Source organism: Notolepis coatsorum (assembly GCF_963971535.1).
Source record: "Notolepis coatsorum genome assembly, chromosome: 11".
Classification (NCBI taxonomy): domain Eukaryota; kingdom Metazoa; phylum Chordata; class Actinopteri; order Aulopiformes; family Paralepididae; genus Notolepis; species Notolepis coatsorum.
In genome coordinates, this window is record NC_140175.1 from 27,108,488 (window position 1) to 27,124,257 (window position 15,770).

Genomic DNA, 15,770 nt, shown 5'->3' on the forward strand with positions numbered 1-15,770 from the left:
CAAACAAAGCAAACTAAAAAGAAGCTTGCTTCCCCCCCCCCCCCCCCCCCCCCTCAAGCCGCTCGACTCACGTGACACACTCCAGCCGGTTCTCCCGCGCGGCGATGTGCAGAGGGGAGTCGCCGTGGACGTTGACAGCGAAGAGGTCACAGTGAGCGTCCAGGAGCAGCGTGGCGATCTCCACGCTGCCGGAGAAGGCCGCCCAGTGCAGGCAGATGTTCTCTTCCTAGACGACACGGAAAAGCAATCAACATTCATTAAATAATAACGACGGTACGGTATTGCTTCGTGTAGTGTATGTACTACATGAGAAAATGACAAAAGGCACAACTGGGCATAAAACAACGTACTCGTATTCCCCCCGAATCGAAATGCAAATATGAATTATTGAGTGCATTTCCAAAAAAAACACACTGACCTTGTCCCTAACGGTGATGTCGGCCCCTTTGGAGAGAAGCAGATTCACCTGGTCGAGATGCTTATACTCCGTAGCCCAGATCATGGCTGTCCAACCGCCGTCATCCTGGAGAGGAGGAATGCAGGTCGGCTTCGTAAAAAAAAACACTACTGACGATCACCTCTGAGAAGTTAACAACAACAACAACAGAAAAAGTAGAGAGAGCGGAAGATGTCCGACATACTGCTCGTTATTTTCCCCGCCCCCCCAATACCAAGAGAGAACGGCATACGATTTAAAAACAGACAATCTCCCATTCCGAGTGCATACTGAAGAGTGCTCGGCCCGGAAAGGCAGAGCCTCTCTGGGATTCTTCTGAGGACAATTCTCTTCCGTTGCATCACAGCCCGTCTCCACCGCTGCCTACTTACACGGCAAGGTCAGACAAAGACGGATCAGATGGTGTAATCCGGCTGTAAACTCTGCAGTCCCGCGGGCAGACAGACAGACAGACAGACAGACAGACAGACAGACAGACAGACAGACAGACAGACAGACAGACAGACAGACAGACAGACAGACAGTCAGAGAGTACACTTTGATGGCAGTGAACGAAAGGACTTAACACTTGATGAATGTTGGAAGCAATCATGCCATTCACCCCCAGTTAGATCTGCAGAGAAAGATCTCCTCTCTCTCCATATTATTATAGAGATACGATATCTCCAATGGGGCGACAGTGGCTCAGGAGGTATACAGAGCGGTCGTCTGGTAATCGTAAGGTTCCCGGTTCGAGACACTTAACCCCCCAATTTCTACCGCATGGTTGCCTCCGCCATCGGTGTGTGAATGTGTGAGTGACTGAGGAACAAAAATTGTAAAGCGCTTTGGATAAAAGCGCTATATAAATGCACCGTTTACCATTTAATATATGATCTCCAGCACTGAGAGGCCACGCTGGAAGCATCTGGGTTTGGAGGGAAATATACTGCAGTTGTTGAGAGCACTCCGCTTTCCTCCCTCTTTTCTCCTAATAAACCCAAGATCATCATTCAGCAGCACGGAGCTTTTTGTCCCCAAGACCATCATTCAGCACGGAGCTTTTTGTCCCCAAGACCATCATTCAGCACGGAGCTTTTTGTCCCCAAGATCATCATTCAGCACGGAGCTTTTTGTCCCCAAGATCATCATTCAGCATAGGGTTGGGCATCGTTTGGATTTGAACGATTCCGGTTCCAATTCCGATTCTTTGAGGTGCAGGTCACAGCTTATTTCGCAGGAGATTTTTTTTTCTTTTTTGAATTTTTTTATATTTTTTCATACTATTCACATTTTCAGTTGACTTGATACAGTTTAATTTGGTTGCTGTACTGTAACTAGGGTATTAATTAACAAAGTACATTTTATTTTTTATTTTATTTGTTTTAGAATCGAAATGCAGATATGTTACTTCAGCACGGCGCTTTGTCCCCAAGATCATCATTCAGCACGGAGCTTTTTGTCGCGATGAATCTAATTCGATGTCATGTTACCTTGTGAAACCGGTTGACGAGTCATAATAACGGATGCTTGTTGGCAAACTGACATCCTCATCAAAGCCAGGATTTATCAGCAGGGACTTAACCCTTTCACTGCCGCACTACCAAACGGTTAACCCTTTCACTGCGGCAATACACATAATGTTAACCCTTTCACTGCCACACGACAGCGACCGTCGGTTGTGTGATAGTAAAGGGTTAACCTTCTGTCTGTCGTGTGGCAGTGAAAGGGTTAAAGTGATGTTCACTCTCGGCAGGGAGCTTTTTCTAGTGCTTCAAGGAACAACTTTGATAACGGGAACGTGGCATACGTCGCACCTTATGCCGGACTGATAGCAGTACACACTGTAGGGCTGGCGGTATCAATTGTTCCTCGTCAAAAACTAGTAAAAGTCAAACGTCAAGCCTTTGAAGGTTGAATGGAGCTTTTGCACATTAGGTTTAAACAATACATGAATACTCTAAATACTGCAGCCTTCTCACACAACAGGAGCTAAATGGGTCAGAGGCTGTCGCACGCCGCTGGCACAGAACTGACAACAACATTCACTGAACATGAGATGGAATGGAAAGAAAGCTATGACTCCTGACGAGGAGAGAAGGGGGAGGAGCTCCTGTGTGTCTCCTGAGGAGGATGAGGTGGTGCTCCTGTCTGTCTCCTGAGGAGGAGAGGAGGTGCTCCTGTGTGTCTCCTGAGGAGGAGAGGAGGTGCTCCTGTCTGTCTCCTGAGGAGGAGAGGAGGTGCTCCTGTCTGTCTCCTGAGGAGGAGAGGAGGTGCTCCTGTCTGTCTCCTGAGGAGGAGAGGAGGTGCTCCTGTGTGTCTCCTGAGGAGGAGAGGAGGTGCTCCTGTGTGTCTCCTGAGGAGGAGAGGAGGTGCTGCTGTGTGTCTCCTGAGGAGGAGGAGGTGCTCCTGTCTGTCTCCTGAGGAGGAGGAGGTGCTCCTGTCTGTCTCCTGAGGAGGAGGAGGTGCTCCTGTCTGTCTCCTGAGGAGGAGGAGGTGCTCCTGTCTGTCTCCTGAGGAGGAGGAGGTGCCCCTGTCTGTCTCCTGAGGAGGAGGAGGTGCCCCTGTCTGTCTCCTGAGGAGGAGGGGAGGTGCTCCTGTGTGTCTCCTGAGGAGGAGGTGCTCCTGTCTGTCTCCTGAGGAGGAGAGGAGGTGCTCCTGTGTGTCTCCTGAGGAGGAGGTGCTGCTGTCTGTCTCCTGAGGAGGAGAGGAGGTGCTCCTGTCTGTCTCCTGAGGAGGAGGAGGTGCTCCTGTCTGTCTCCTGAGGAGGAGAGGAGGTGCTCCTGTCTGTCTCCTGAGGAGGAGGGGAGGTGCTCCTGTCTGTCTCCTGAGGAGAGGTGCTCCTGTCTGTCTCCTGAGGAGGAGAGGAGGTGCTCCTGTGTGTCTCCTGAGGAGGAGAGGAGGTGCTCCTGTGTGTCTCCTGAGGAGGAGAGGAGGTGCTCCTGTCTGTCTCCTGAGGAGGAGAGGAGGTGCTCCTGTGTGTCTTCTGAGGAGGAGAGGAGGTGCTCCTGTCTGTCTCCTGAGGAGGAGGAGGTGCTGCTGTCTGTCTCCTGAGGAGGAGGGGAGGTGCTCCTGTCTGTCTCCTGAGGAGGAGAGGAGGTGCTCCTGTCTGTCTCCTGAGGAGGAGAGGAGGTGCTCCTGTCTGTCTCCTGAGGAGGAGAGGAGGTGCTCCTGTGTGTCTCCTGAGGAGGAGGAGGTGCTGCTGTCTGTCTCCTGAGGAGGAGGGGAGGTGCTCCTGTGTGTCTCCTGAGGAGGAGAGGAGGTGCTGCTGTCTGTCTCCTGAGGAGGAGGAGGTGCTGCTGTGTGTCTCCTGAGGAGGAGAGGAGGTGCTGCTGTCTGTCTCCTGAGGAGGAGGAGGTGCTGCTGTCTGTCTCCTGAGGAGGAGGGGAGGTGCTGCTGTCTGTCTCCTGAGGAGGAGAGGAGGTGCCCCTGTCTGTCTCCTGAGGAGAGAGGAGGTGCTCCTGTGTAGAGGGGAACGTGAATCCTTCAGACAGAGAGGGGACCACTGAGGTCAAGGAGGTCACTGAGGTCACAGCAACACAGAGGCTGCAGTGATGAGAAGCCCTCAGCGAAACACAGCGGGCAAGTGTCTTTTTTTTTTTAAACAATATTTAGCAGAACGCCCTAAAATGCAACCTTTTCAAACCCATACAACTTCCAAAGCCATTTAGGATGTGAAAAATGTATCTGTAAAACATAAAAAAAAAAAAAAAACTTTTTCATTGATAGGGCTGAGAGGAAATACTACCAACCTGACAGTTGATGTCTATCAGTCCTGTAGAGAGAAGGTACTCCACGATGGAGTAACGCCCAGACTTTGCCGCAAGGTGGAGACATGTGAACCCTTCTGCATCCTGAGGGCAATAATACAGATCAAACTTGATCAAACCCCACACACAAAACACAGAAGAAGCATCAAATAAGTCACAGGAGCCCACAGGAATGCATTGTCATTCGCTCTAGATAAGCACCAGCCAAATGTCTAGATGTATTGAAAATTATTAAATGATAAAGAATAATATTTTTTTTAAACTACGGTCTGACCACATGCCGAAAATATCATGTTTTCCTGAGCCTGGGTCCCAGGGTAGACTGTACATTTATATTTGGGTCCAAGGGTGAGACTGTAATTTATATTAAGGTCCCAGGGGAGACTGTACATTTATATTTGGGTCCCAGGGTGAGACTGTAATTTATATTAAGGTCCCAGAGTGAGACTGTATATTTATATTAAGGTCCGAGGGGAGACTGTATATTTATATTAAGGTCCCAGAGTGAGACTGTATATTTTTATTAAGGTCCCAGGGGAGACTGTATATTTATATTAAGGTCCTGGGATTAAGACACCATTTGAATGGTATATACACAGCAGGGTGAGAGGTCACACAACATGGCTGCCGTACCCTCTGCGTGGCGCAGGCCCCCGCCCTCAGCAGGTAGCGGGCCGTCTCCATGTGGTTGTTCTCACAGGACTCCATCAGAGGGGTGCGCTGGTCCTCGTCACACATGTCCAAGTTAGCACCAGCCTGGACAGAGCACACCGGAAACACAAATCACCCCGTTATTTACATCTGGCGAAATTATCAAAAAGAATACATGCCGCCACTCGGCTGGTCCACCCACCCCCCCACCCCAGACTCAAAAAGAGAGGCGATCGCCGTTTCAAGGCCGTGGCCCCCAAGCTGTGGAACCAGCTACCCCTGGAGATCAGAACTGCCCCCTCTCGCTGGGGACATTTAAGTCCAGACTAAAAACACCCTAGCCTTCAATAAACCCTAATTTTCCCACACCCTAACATGCAATTTTATCTTGCCCCTTCCCCCTTGTATCTGTTCTTGTGTTCTTCTGTCCCCTGTGGCGCATTGTTGCTTCATTGTACTTTAGTAAATAACCCCATGTCTAGTGTCCCGCTATTGTCCCATGTGCTATATTGTACTTTGTGCTACTCTATCCGTGTGTTGGCTTACTGTTGTCTTATTGTCTTGTTCTGCTGTGCCTTTTTGTATTAAGAAATGTTTTATGCTTTTGACTAGGGATGTTCGATATTGGCTTTTTTACCGATACCGATATACCGATATTGTCCAACTCTTAATTTCCGATACCGATATCAACCGATACCGAGATATGCAGGGTCCCCCCCCCCAAAACGGAATAATTTCAGGTAATTAACATTACATATCTCTTGTCGTGGAATTAACACAACATTATGCATACTTTTGACAATAAAAAACGTACTTGCTTGCCTGGGTAAATAAAGGTTAAATAAATGAAAAAATTTAAATAAAACCTTTGAAAACAGATACCGATAATTTCCGATATCACATTTTAATGCCAATATCGGCCGATAATATCGGTAGGCCGATAATATCGGACATCCCTACTTTTGACTGTACAGCACTTTGGTTGGCTCTTGAGTTTTTAAACGTGCTTTATAAAAAAATTACTTGACCTGACCCCATTACTGTACGACTACACATTCCACTAGTTCTTCCCGTTCTAAAATGTAATTTTCATGACACTTCAATGACTCGGGATACGAGTCACAACAGACACTTGGGGGACAGAACAGGAAAGTGACTGATCAGTTACTGAGCGTCACCTGTACGAGGATGTGGCAGATCTCCTGGTGACCCGCCTCGGCTGCTACATGGAGCGGCGTGCGCTTGTTATGAGTGTCCATCTTGAAGTTGGGGTCGATACCGTCCACTGGAGTAAAGAGGGGGGCAACAAAACAGCGATAGATTCAATTAATCAAATGTGTAGTGAGGTGCAGATAATAGCTACATTATTAGACAGGGTATCTGCAGGTTTCAACAAGTTACATTTTAAGACCTTTTCGATACCACTTTTTTACATTTTAAGACCTTTTCGATACCACTTAGAGCTAAATTGAATACCAATATCACGACCATACTAGTAAAAAATAATAAAAATAAAAATAAACACATGGCGACACTGATGGCTGCACTGGCACACCAATTATTGTGTGTACCATACAAGCTCTCGCCAGATGCACCACCGCAAAACAACTTTAATACAAAAACATCTAATAGTATTTCATCTCCCGATACCCGGGCTGCCCCCAAAAACATTTTATACCTGTGGAAATTAAATGCAAGTCTTTTTAAAACATTTTAAGGCCTTAAATTGAGAATTATTTAATACTTTTTTAATACCCTGCAGATACCCTGTGAGAACAGAGAGCAGCAGTAAAATATGTGTTTTTGATTAAGAGAGCAGCAGTAAAATATGTGTTTTCTGATAAAGAGAGCAGCAGTAAAATATGTGTTTTCTGATAAAGAGAGCAAAAGTTAAATATGCGTTTTCTGATAAAGAGAGCAGCAGTATAATATGTGTTTTCTGATAAAGATAGCAGCAGTATAATATGTGTTTTCTGATAAAGAGAGCAGCAGTATAATATGTGTTTTCTAAGAAAGAGAGCAGCAGTAAAATATGTGTTTTCTGATCAAGAGAACAGCAGTAAAATATGTGTAATCGGAGAAGGAAAGCAGCACCCTTGTTGCTTGTGTTGTTCGTGGACGACTCAGCCCTGCTGGTCTCTGACAAGAACAAGTTACAGGTTGAAAAAACCTGCAGCTCTGAACTAGGAAAAATCTGCACCTGGCTCGCTGACAAACTATCATTACACACCTGGGTAAAACAGAGTCCATTCTCTTTGGATCAAATAACAAACTCAGCAAGACCGACGGCTTCTCAGTTACAGTGGGTGACAATATTGTCACAAGGAAAGATGAAATTACATACCTACGTTCCATCCTAGAGGCAAATCTTTCCTGTGACAAAATGGCATCCAATGTAATCAAAAAAAGTCAACCAACGAACTAGATCCTTGTACCGGATCTCCTCTCTGGTAAACAAGAATACCCTGAAGACTCTGGCAGGAGCACTCATTCAGGGGTACTACGACTATGCTTGCACCTCATGGTACCAAAGCACCTCAAAGGCGCTAAAAACAAAATTACAAACATCACAAAACAAACTGGTCAGACTACTGCTTGACCTTACTCCTAGAACCCACCTCACCCCTGCCCACTTTGATAACCTAGGATGTAGGGCTGGGCGATATAATGATAACGATAAATATTGCGATATATTTTAATAATCGATATCGAATATCGAAATTAAAAAAAAATCGATTTTTTTTTTTTTTATACCTGCAACAGGGCAGTTTTAAAACCAGAGACAGTGGACAGACTTGTCTTTCTTGCCTGCAACTTAAAGTAATGGCTTTGCTTGTCCAAATGACAATACTGACCAAATTCAGATTTATTTTTCTCGTCCATTTATTTTGTTTGCTTTCTAATTTAAAATACATTTTGAAACCGTCTGTACACGGTAGGCTATGTGTGCTAGCAGAGCTAGACTCCAGTCACGAGTCACAGTGCACATGTGCGGTGGTTTGTCCACCAAAAAAGCGCCAAAAGATCGAAAATAAACTAGCAGAGCCAGGACTGTTCAACTCCTCTGGAGCCACAGCCAGCAGAGAAGCCGGTTTACTTTAGCTTTTAAACCAGCTGCAGCCTGAGAACTGGAGTGTGAGGGGATGTAACACTAAAGATGGCGGCAATGACAAAGAATTGCTGCAAAATAAACATACATCTGTTGTTAATATAAAAAAAAAAAAAAAAAAAAAAAAAAATTTAACTTGTAACAATTCGATAATTATCGATATCGAGAAATAAAATTAAATTATCATATCGTTATCGCGATATGATTTTTTTCCATATCGCCCAGCCCTACTAGGATGGCTTAGAGTAGACGGCAGAGTACAGCAACTTGCAATGGGCCTGGTCTACAAGATACACTACACGACTAAGGTACCCATGTACATGTCAAAATACTTCCCAAAGGTCAGTGAATACCACGACCACAACACCAGAGGGAGCTCCACAAATCATGTTAAACCCAGATTCGACTCAAACAAGGGACTAAACACGTTTCGCAATTATGCCACATCAATGTGGAACGCCCTACCCAAAGCTGTAAAGGAATGTAAATCACTACCCACTTTCAAAAACACTCTCAAAGAGCACCTACGGGAGACTGCAATTCAAAACTGGCCCCTGTAAATGTCCTAACCCAACCCCCTCCAATGTACAGTAAATGTCCTAACCCAATAATACACGAGACCCTCTTCTTGGGACCAAGTAAGGTTTCGTCGATAATCCAATGTACAGTTACCCCCCCCACCCCACCTCCTCCAAAGTACAGTTTCTTCTTCAAATGTATATACTCTCTTTTTTAGACTCTTTTCGTATCACAAACAGTACTGTATTTGTAAATCTGGTATGTCATAAATGTATAGATGTAGCAGTACTGTCTATCTGCATGTCATGTATGTCATATGTTATGATTAGGGTAATTGAAAATGGGGGACCCTGATGTAAACAAGACGAAAGTCTTTCTCTGGTCTGCATCCCCTTAACAATTGTGTGTATTGAGCTGTACTGTATTGTACCCATTCTGCAATCTGTTAATACAATTTTCAATCAATCAATCAATCAATCAATCAGCAGATCTGAACGCACCCAGCATGAGCAGCACCTTCTGCAGCTCTCCCTGCTTGGCCGAGATGTAGAGCTGCTTCGGATGGAAGCGCAGCTTCTTGGGCCTGACGACAGACAAGCGGGGGAGAAACAGATAAGACTCTTCTTCTAATCTCTATCTAATGTCAATGATGTAGACGATGTTACTTGATGTAATTACATATCGTGAGCTTGGTATTATAAGACTCAAATCTACATTCAGAGTCGTTTTGAGGTATCGAGCTTCAAGGTGTTCACATCCCATAGAGCAAAACTACCATACATATTTCTTTTTTTTGTAGAGATACATTACAAGAAGAAGGCAGATAGACGTGCCAACGTCACGATATGACAATCTGGTTGAAAAGGTATTACTTCTCTGTGTCCAGGGCTGCAAGAATGCTCTCCAGAGTTTCCTTGGGTGGTCCTGAGGGGGCTGCCGGTGCCACTCCCACCCCTACCCCCGCCGGTCCTGCCCTGGACCCCCCGGGGACGGCGAAGGTATCCAACCCCTGTCCAGAGTCGATGCACTGGGAGCTGTCCGCCCTGCCGCTAGCCTCAGCCCCCGCTGGGAGGTGGGATGGACTGGAAGGTAAAGACGCAGGAAAGGGCTCATTATGTACAACGACAACACCTACGACATTAACAACAACGTAGTCCGTGATGAAAACGGTGACTACGACAGCGTCTATGACCCTGTACAGAGAACCTACGATGTTAGAAAACTCTATACAACGCTTACTGAAACGAAGGTAGAAACATTTAAAAAGTGAGTTCTGAGAAAAGCCAGCGTTACACGATAAAATAACATCACAATAAAAGGAGGCAGATATGGCATAAAAAAAATTATGAACCAAGAGGAAGAATTAAACGGAAGGAACAAAATTATAAAAAGAACTTCCTATACGTTTTGAAGAGAGATTTTAAAGATGGTACTCATTTGACTGGCCTTGTTCACCAGGCAGGGCATTCTGAAGCCAAAAGCTACTATCACTACTGTCATCATTACCATCTACTATATTACTACTACTATCCTACTCATTACTAGTAAGGAGTGCTCGAGTTAAAACTGTTTTAAAGGTGTCATATCAAAATTTGCCCTCTAGGGGGAACTACAAAATAAGACAAAGTTGTCAGATGTTGTTTTGTTTTTTCTTGACCAACTGTTATATACAATAGATTAACAAAAAGTATTTTTTTGTTTTCATGAAAACTCACCACGCATCTCCACGCATCTCCAACTATCCACCAGTGGACCATGAGAGCATTCCTCCCAGCCCTTTGAGGGAGAATCTCTCCTTACTGCTCTACTCCTTTGTCTGAGTAAGACAATGGCCCCACATCTCCTCCTCCTTACAAAGGACTAAATGGAACAGGACCACGCTACATTGCCAATCCGACCACCATGTGCCCCCAAGAACATTACGATCATCTACTACTGGTTTATTGAAGGTTCTCAACCACGGCCAAAAGAAGATCAGGGATACAGCCTTTGCGAATTATGCACCAAAGCTATGGAACACCCTACCTACCTATGGGCATTAGGGAGGCTAAAAACATACCTCTTCTCCTCTTTTAGACTCATTAGATCCACACTATGATTGGTGTACTATAAATGAGAGCTATTCTATTGCACTGCTTTTATTCCGTCTGTTTTATACTTATATATTATGTCTGCACTTCATGCATTGCTTTTATCTGGTCAATTCTTATTTTATGGCCGTCTATATTTATCCCAACTTTATGCTAATTGTATGCCTATTTTATGTCTACATTACTGCTCTGAAGCACGTTGGGCTGCAATTCTTGTATGAAAGGTGCTATACAAATACAGTTTAATATTATTATCTCCTACCCTTGAAGGGCCACCCCCCCTTCATGAATAGCCTACAAGAGAATATGACCCCCTCCTCCCACAGGCAGTGTGATTCACATGGAAGCACGCTCCTTTCAATCCAGGCTCACTTGATCTCCCAAATGCATCTGACTCATCCGTGAAATGCGAACAAATACATATAGATCGTGAAGAGATCCGTCCACATGCGCATCCATAAGGGATTCACGACACCCACATCCAGCAGCGCGCCAGCCTACCCTCCGGTGGTGGTGTCCGCCCGGCCCTCGGGGCCCCCCGGCGTGGCCGGTCCGTGCGCGAGGAGCACGGTGGAGGTGGTGTCGGCGTTGGCGATGGTGACCTCCTTGGACTTGCTGGCCTCCTCCCCGCAGTGAGGGCAGAAGCTCTGGCCCCGCAGCACGGAGGCACAGGCGCCGTGGAAGCGGTGAGAGATGCTGATGTCCGGCTGGCACTCCATGAAGGTGCCCTACGGCCGAGGAAGAGACCAGAGTGGACGTCAGCAAAAAATTTAAAATAACGACGCTTCTCCCAATAAAGAAACCTTAAAAATAAATCTAAATCTGTAGAACAGGGTTCCCACTCTTTTTCACACAAATCATTTTCCAGGACTTTTCCAGGACAGCACTTGCTCACAAACGGTGATATAATTTACCGGTAGGCCTAGTATCGACACATTTAACCACAGTTATTACATGGCGTTTTCACATTCGCCGAAATGCTTGCTTGTGATTGGTCAATAGCGCTCGTCAGAGGTCCGTTATTACTCGATAATGGACCTCTGCCAAACAATAATGACCGCTGTGCGCAGCTGTTCGCAATCAAGGCCACTGACACACTGCATCAGTGCAGCCAATCAGACACACCTGCCGGCTGCACTGACAGCGGAGTGTGTGTGACGATGACAGCGGAGCCAGAACAGAACTGCGTCTGCATTTGATCTCGTCTTGTCGATGTAAAATGAATTAGGTATATTGTTAGTAAGTTAGCCATGTAATAAGCGGGATAATGTATTGCTATACTCGATCATTGTCGCAAAATAATTGACCTTCACTGACGTTTAAAACACCTCGGCGAGGCGCCTCGGTATTTTAAACTCTGTGTCGGTCAATTATTTTGCGACAATGACCTCGTAGCTATACATTATCCCTTACATATATTCCTCCTTTTAATATTTTAAAAAAATGATGCAGGGTTCATGATGAAGTGTCGGTCACAAAATGTATGTTTTGTAGTCATTATGGTTAGGATTTTCACAGCACTTTTTTTCACAGCACACAATAAACACGAGCTTGTCAAATGCCCTGGGGGCCCTACATTTGGCAGCGCTGCTATAATCCTACCAATAGTCAAGTTTCAAACAAAATACACACCTAGGTTTACATCGTAGATCTGAGTGAGGCCTAAAAAACGATTGAAAAGTTCCAGGATATTTTGGTCATTTTAGTACATTTTCCAGGTTTTCCATGAATGGAAAAATCTAGTCTCTCAATGGCCAGGTCTTCCAGGAAGAGTGGGAACCCTGCAGAACTTCCCCAGCCCCACGAGGAGAGAGAGACACTCACCGCCCGGCAGAAGAAGCCGCAGCCGGGGCAGCACTGGTGCTTGACCATGCCGTTCCGGTGGTCCTCGCACAGGACCAGCAGCTGCACCGAGTTGGAGGGCCGCATCATCTCCTGCTTCAGGACTGCGCCCTGGCACCGGGTCAGCTGTCCGTCCACGCTCTCCGTGGCCATGCACTTCCTGTCGGCCAGGATGAGGATCTCTCGGCTCTTGGGCGTCTCCATGCGACAGCTGCACAGGGGAACCTCCTGCACCAGGTCCTCCTCCACCGACGCCCCGGTCCCACCTGCACACGTCACGTCAGGACGGGGAGAATTTAACGTGTGTCTCCATCTCCCTCATCTCTTTATTTAATGATTATACTGTGTCTATCTCCCTCATCTCTTTATTTAATTATTATACCGTATGTCTCCATCTCCCTTATCTCTTTATTTAATTATTATACTGTGTCTATCTCCCTTATCTCTTTATTTAATTATTATACCGTATGTCTCCATCTCCCTTATCTCTTTATTTAATGATTATACTGTATGTCTCCATCTCCCTTATCTCTTTATTTAATGATTATACCGTGTGTCTCTATCTCCCTTATCTCTTTATTTAATGATTATACTGCATGTCTCCATCTCCCTTATCTCTTTATTTAATGATTATACTGTAATATGTCTCCATCTCCCTTATCTCTTTATTTAATGATTATACTGTAATATGTCTCCATCTCCCTTATCTCTTTATTTAATTATTATACTGTATGTCTCCATCTCCCTTATCTCTTTATTTAATTATTATACTGTATGTCTCCATCATTTCCATCATCACTCTACATTTTATATATATATAATTTTTTATATTTACATTTTCTTTCAACAATTTCCATGTAGTGCCGTTGACAACAACGCAACTTCCCACGTGGGGTAATCCAAACCACTGCTATCATGAACATGCCAACCACAAATGAGGATGTGTGGACCCAACAACACCCTACATCATAGGTTGTATGGGAGTTAGCACGACAGGCCTCTAGTATAAACGCTAAGTTGAACCTTTATTAATCTTCCTCTGCATTTGACTCATCCTCCTAACTAGTTAGGAGCAGTGGTTCAGCCACACAGTGAGGCACCCGGGGACCAACTCCAGTTGTAACGTCAGCACCTCGGTCAAGGGTTTAGTCGTGGCAGGAAATCCAACATGCATGTCTTTGGGTGTGGGAGGAAACCGGAGTAACCGGAGGAAGAAAGGGGTTTGAAGGGGTTTGAACCCCAGGACCTTCTTGCTGTGAGGCAACGGTGCTGACCACTGTGCCCCCTCTGAGGCGTACCACAAGCATACCTCAATATATCATTACTATTACATTAATATTACTATGAAGAAGTCATTGCATGGTATGACCACCAGGTGGTGCACATTTCTAATGTTGCTCTCATAAGTTATCCGGCCCAGTGAGCATGGAGGCCTTGCCGAAAAGCCACAGATGGACGGATTTCTACAAGAACTGGAGGAAGCCAAGACTTCCACACCAGTTATTCAAGTACCGCCCCTCCCCCCCAACTCTCACCAGCGCTGTGTGAGGAAAGCGACTCCTCTTGGGCCTGGGGGTCGAGGGACTGCCGGGGACCCTCTGTGTATCCCCCGCTAAGGCCTGCCTGGGGCCGAGGAGCAGTCGGGGGCCTTGGTTGAACCGGAGCCTCGGGGTCTAAAGGGATGGGAACGATTGAAAGACACAAGAAGGCAATGGTTAGGAGATTCTCCATACATCTCCAGTAAAACAGAAGGCAATGGTTAGGAGATTCTCCATACATCTCCAGTAAAACGGAAGGCAATGGTTAGGAGATTCTCCATACATCTCCAGTAAAACAGAAGGCAATGGTTGGGAGATTCTCCATACATCTCCAGTAAAACAGAAGGCAATGGTTAGGAGATTCTCCATACATCTCGAGTAAAACAGAAGGCAATGGTTAGGAGATTCTCCATACATCTCCAGTAAAACAGAAGGCAATGGTTAGGAGATTCTCCATACATCTCCAGTATAACTCCTGGCCAGGCTTACAAACCAGACGTGCAAGTGCGCAACCGCGCCGAGCGAGATCATAACGTCCCCGCGTGGGATGAGGCTGCCCCCCCTAAACAGCTGCATGAGCAAAAAGCAACCTTTATAAAAACGTTGACCTCTAGCGGTGTGACCTCTTGGGTCAGGTAGTGCCAGAGGCAGGACTTAAGACGTCGCAACACTAGGTCGCACCCGCTACCTAGAGGACAACGCGCTCTGGTTTGAAAGCCCGGTGAGGGGGGGCAGGTGTCGGCGGGAGGAAGGGGTTTACCGCACCTTTGGCCTTCATGGTCTTCCTCTTTCGTTTCCTGGACGGTCTGAGCCAGGCTTGGTCTCCCGTCATTTTCTTTTTCAACTTCTTCCTCAGACTCGACTCGGAGCTCTGAGGCAGAGAGGTGAATTTCAATTACATTAGTTCATTTGAATCAAAGAGAGGAGTGGAGGAGGAGAGTGAGAGAGAGGAGTGAAGGAGGAGGAGGAGATAGAGACCCATTTATTGACCGCATTGTTCGCTTCATTCTCTTCAGTCCTAGATCTTGTGATTACAACACCGCAGCAACGTGTAGAGTCGGATTGGGCTTTGATGTATTGTACTGAAAAACACGCTAGTTTAATTCCATTAACTTAAGGGACATGTCTACTTTAGGCTTGCCGCGGTAGTCGGTGGTACTCAGTGTTCAGGCATCCACCAAGTACATCATCATCATCATCATTTTAATTTATTCATACATGGAATTGTTACAGTCCAACAGTACATAGTTATCTTAACATGATCCACTAAATTACATGGCCAAAAGGAACAGGAAGAAAATTCTTGTACCTGCCCCTACACACATACAGTACACTGATGACTGTTCATAGTGCAATGTTTACCAAACAAAATGTACAGTACATACTTATTTAGCAGAAATGGAAACATCAACACAATCACACAAATAAATACATTTTGTGTGTCTATCAGCCAAATTGCATATCCACTGAAGTTCATTCATTTACACACTTCCTTGCTCCCTTCGGTTCTTACTTCATAAACTTAGCTGTTATCCCTCTTTCCTTTACTGTTTCAGTAGCGCGACCAAGGGAGCTAAACGTGTTATCAAGCCTGTAAATCAGACTACATTATCAAGCCTGTAAATCAGACTACATTATAAAAACTGAACGGGCAGACGGCAGCTATTTTCAGGTTTCACTTTCACTTAGTTTTAACTTCACGTGAAGGAGAGAAAGAAAGCTCTAGAGGCGACACATGACATGTGGAGGATTCTGAAAGGTTTCAGATTAAACCCTGCAGCAGATCGACTGGAGAGGAGCTCAGAGGACAGCAAC

General features: G+C 45.7%; 1 protein-coding gene across 2 annotated transcripts in view; it reads right to left on the minus strand.

Moving 5' to 3' along the window:
• The window catches only part of ehmt1b (euchromatic histone-lysine N-methyltransferase 1b), an 82,422-nt gene that overhangs the window by 15,845 nt on the left and 50,807 nt on the right, over positions 1 to 15,770 (minus strand). For both annotated transcript variants that reach the window (XM_084325194.1, XM_084325195.1), the window contains exons 8-18: positions 14,721 to 14,826; positions 13,953 to 14,090; positions 12,400 to 12,683; positions 11,077 to 11,303; positions 9,358 to 9,567; positions 8,986 to 9,068; positions 6,036 to 6,142; positions 4,840 to 4,962; positions 4,189 to 4,290; positions 419 to 523; positions 72 to 226 (exon numbers count right to left, since the gene is read on the minus strand). In XM_084325194.1, coding sequence (XP_084181320.1) covers positions 72 to 226; positions 419 to 523; positions 4,189 to 4,290; positions 4,840 to 4,962; positions 6,036 to 6,142; positions 8,986 to 9,068; positions 9,358 to 9,567; positions 11,077 to 11,303; positions 12,400 to 12,683; positions 13,953 to 14,090; positions 14,721 to 14,826 — 1,640 coding nt within the window. The remainder of the gene's footprint in view (positions 1 to 71; positions 227 to 418; positions 524 to 4,188; positions 4,291 to 4,839; positions 4,963 to 6,035; positions 6,143 to 8,985; positions 9,069 to 9,357; positions 9,568 to 11,076; positions 11,304 to 12,399; positions 12,684 to 13,952; positions 14,091 to 14,720; positions 14,827 to 15,770) is intronic.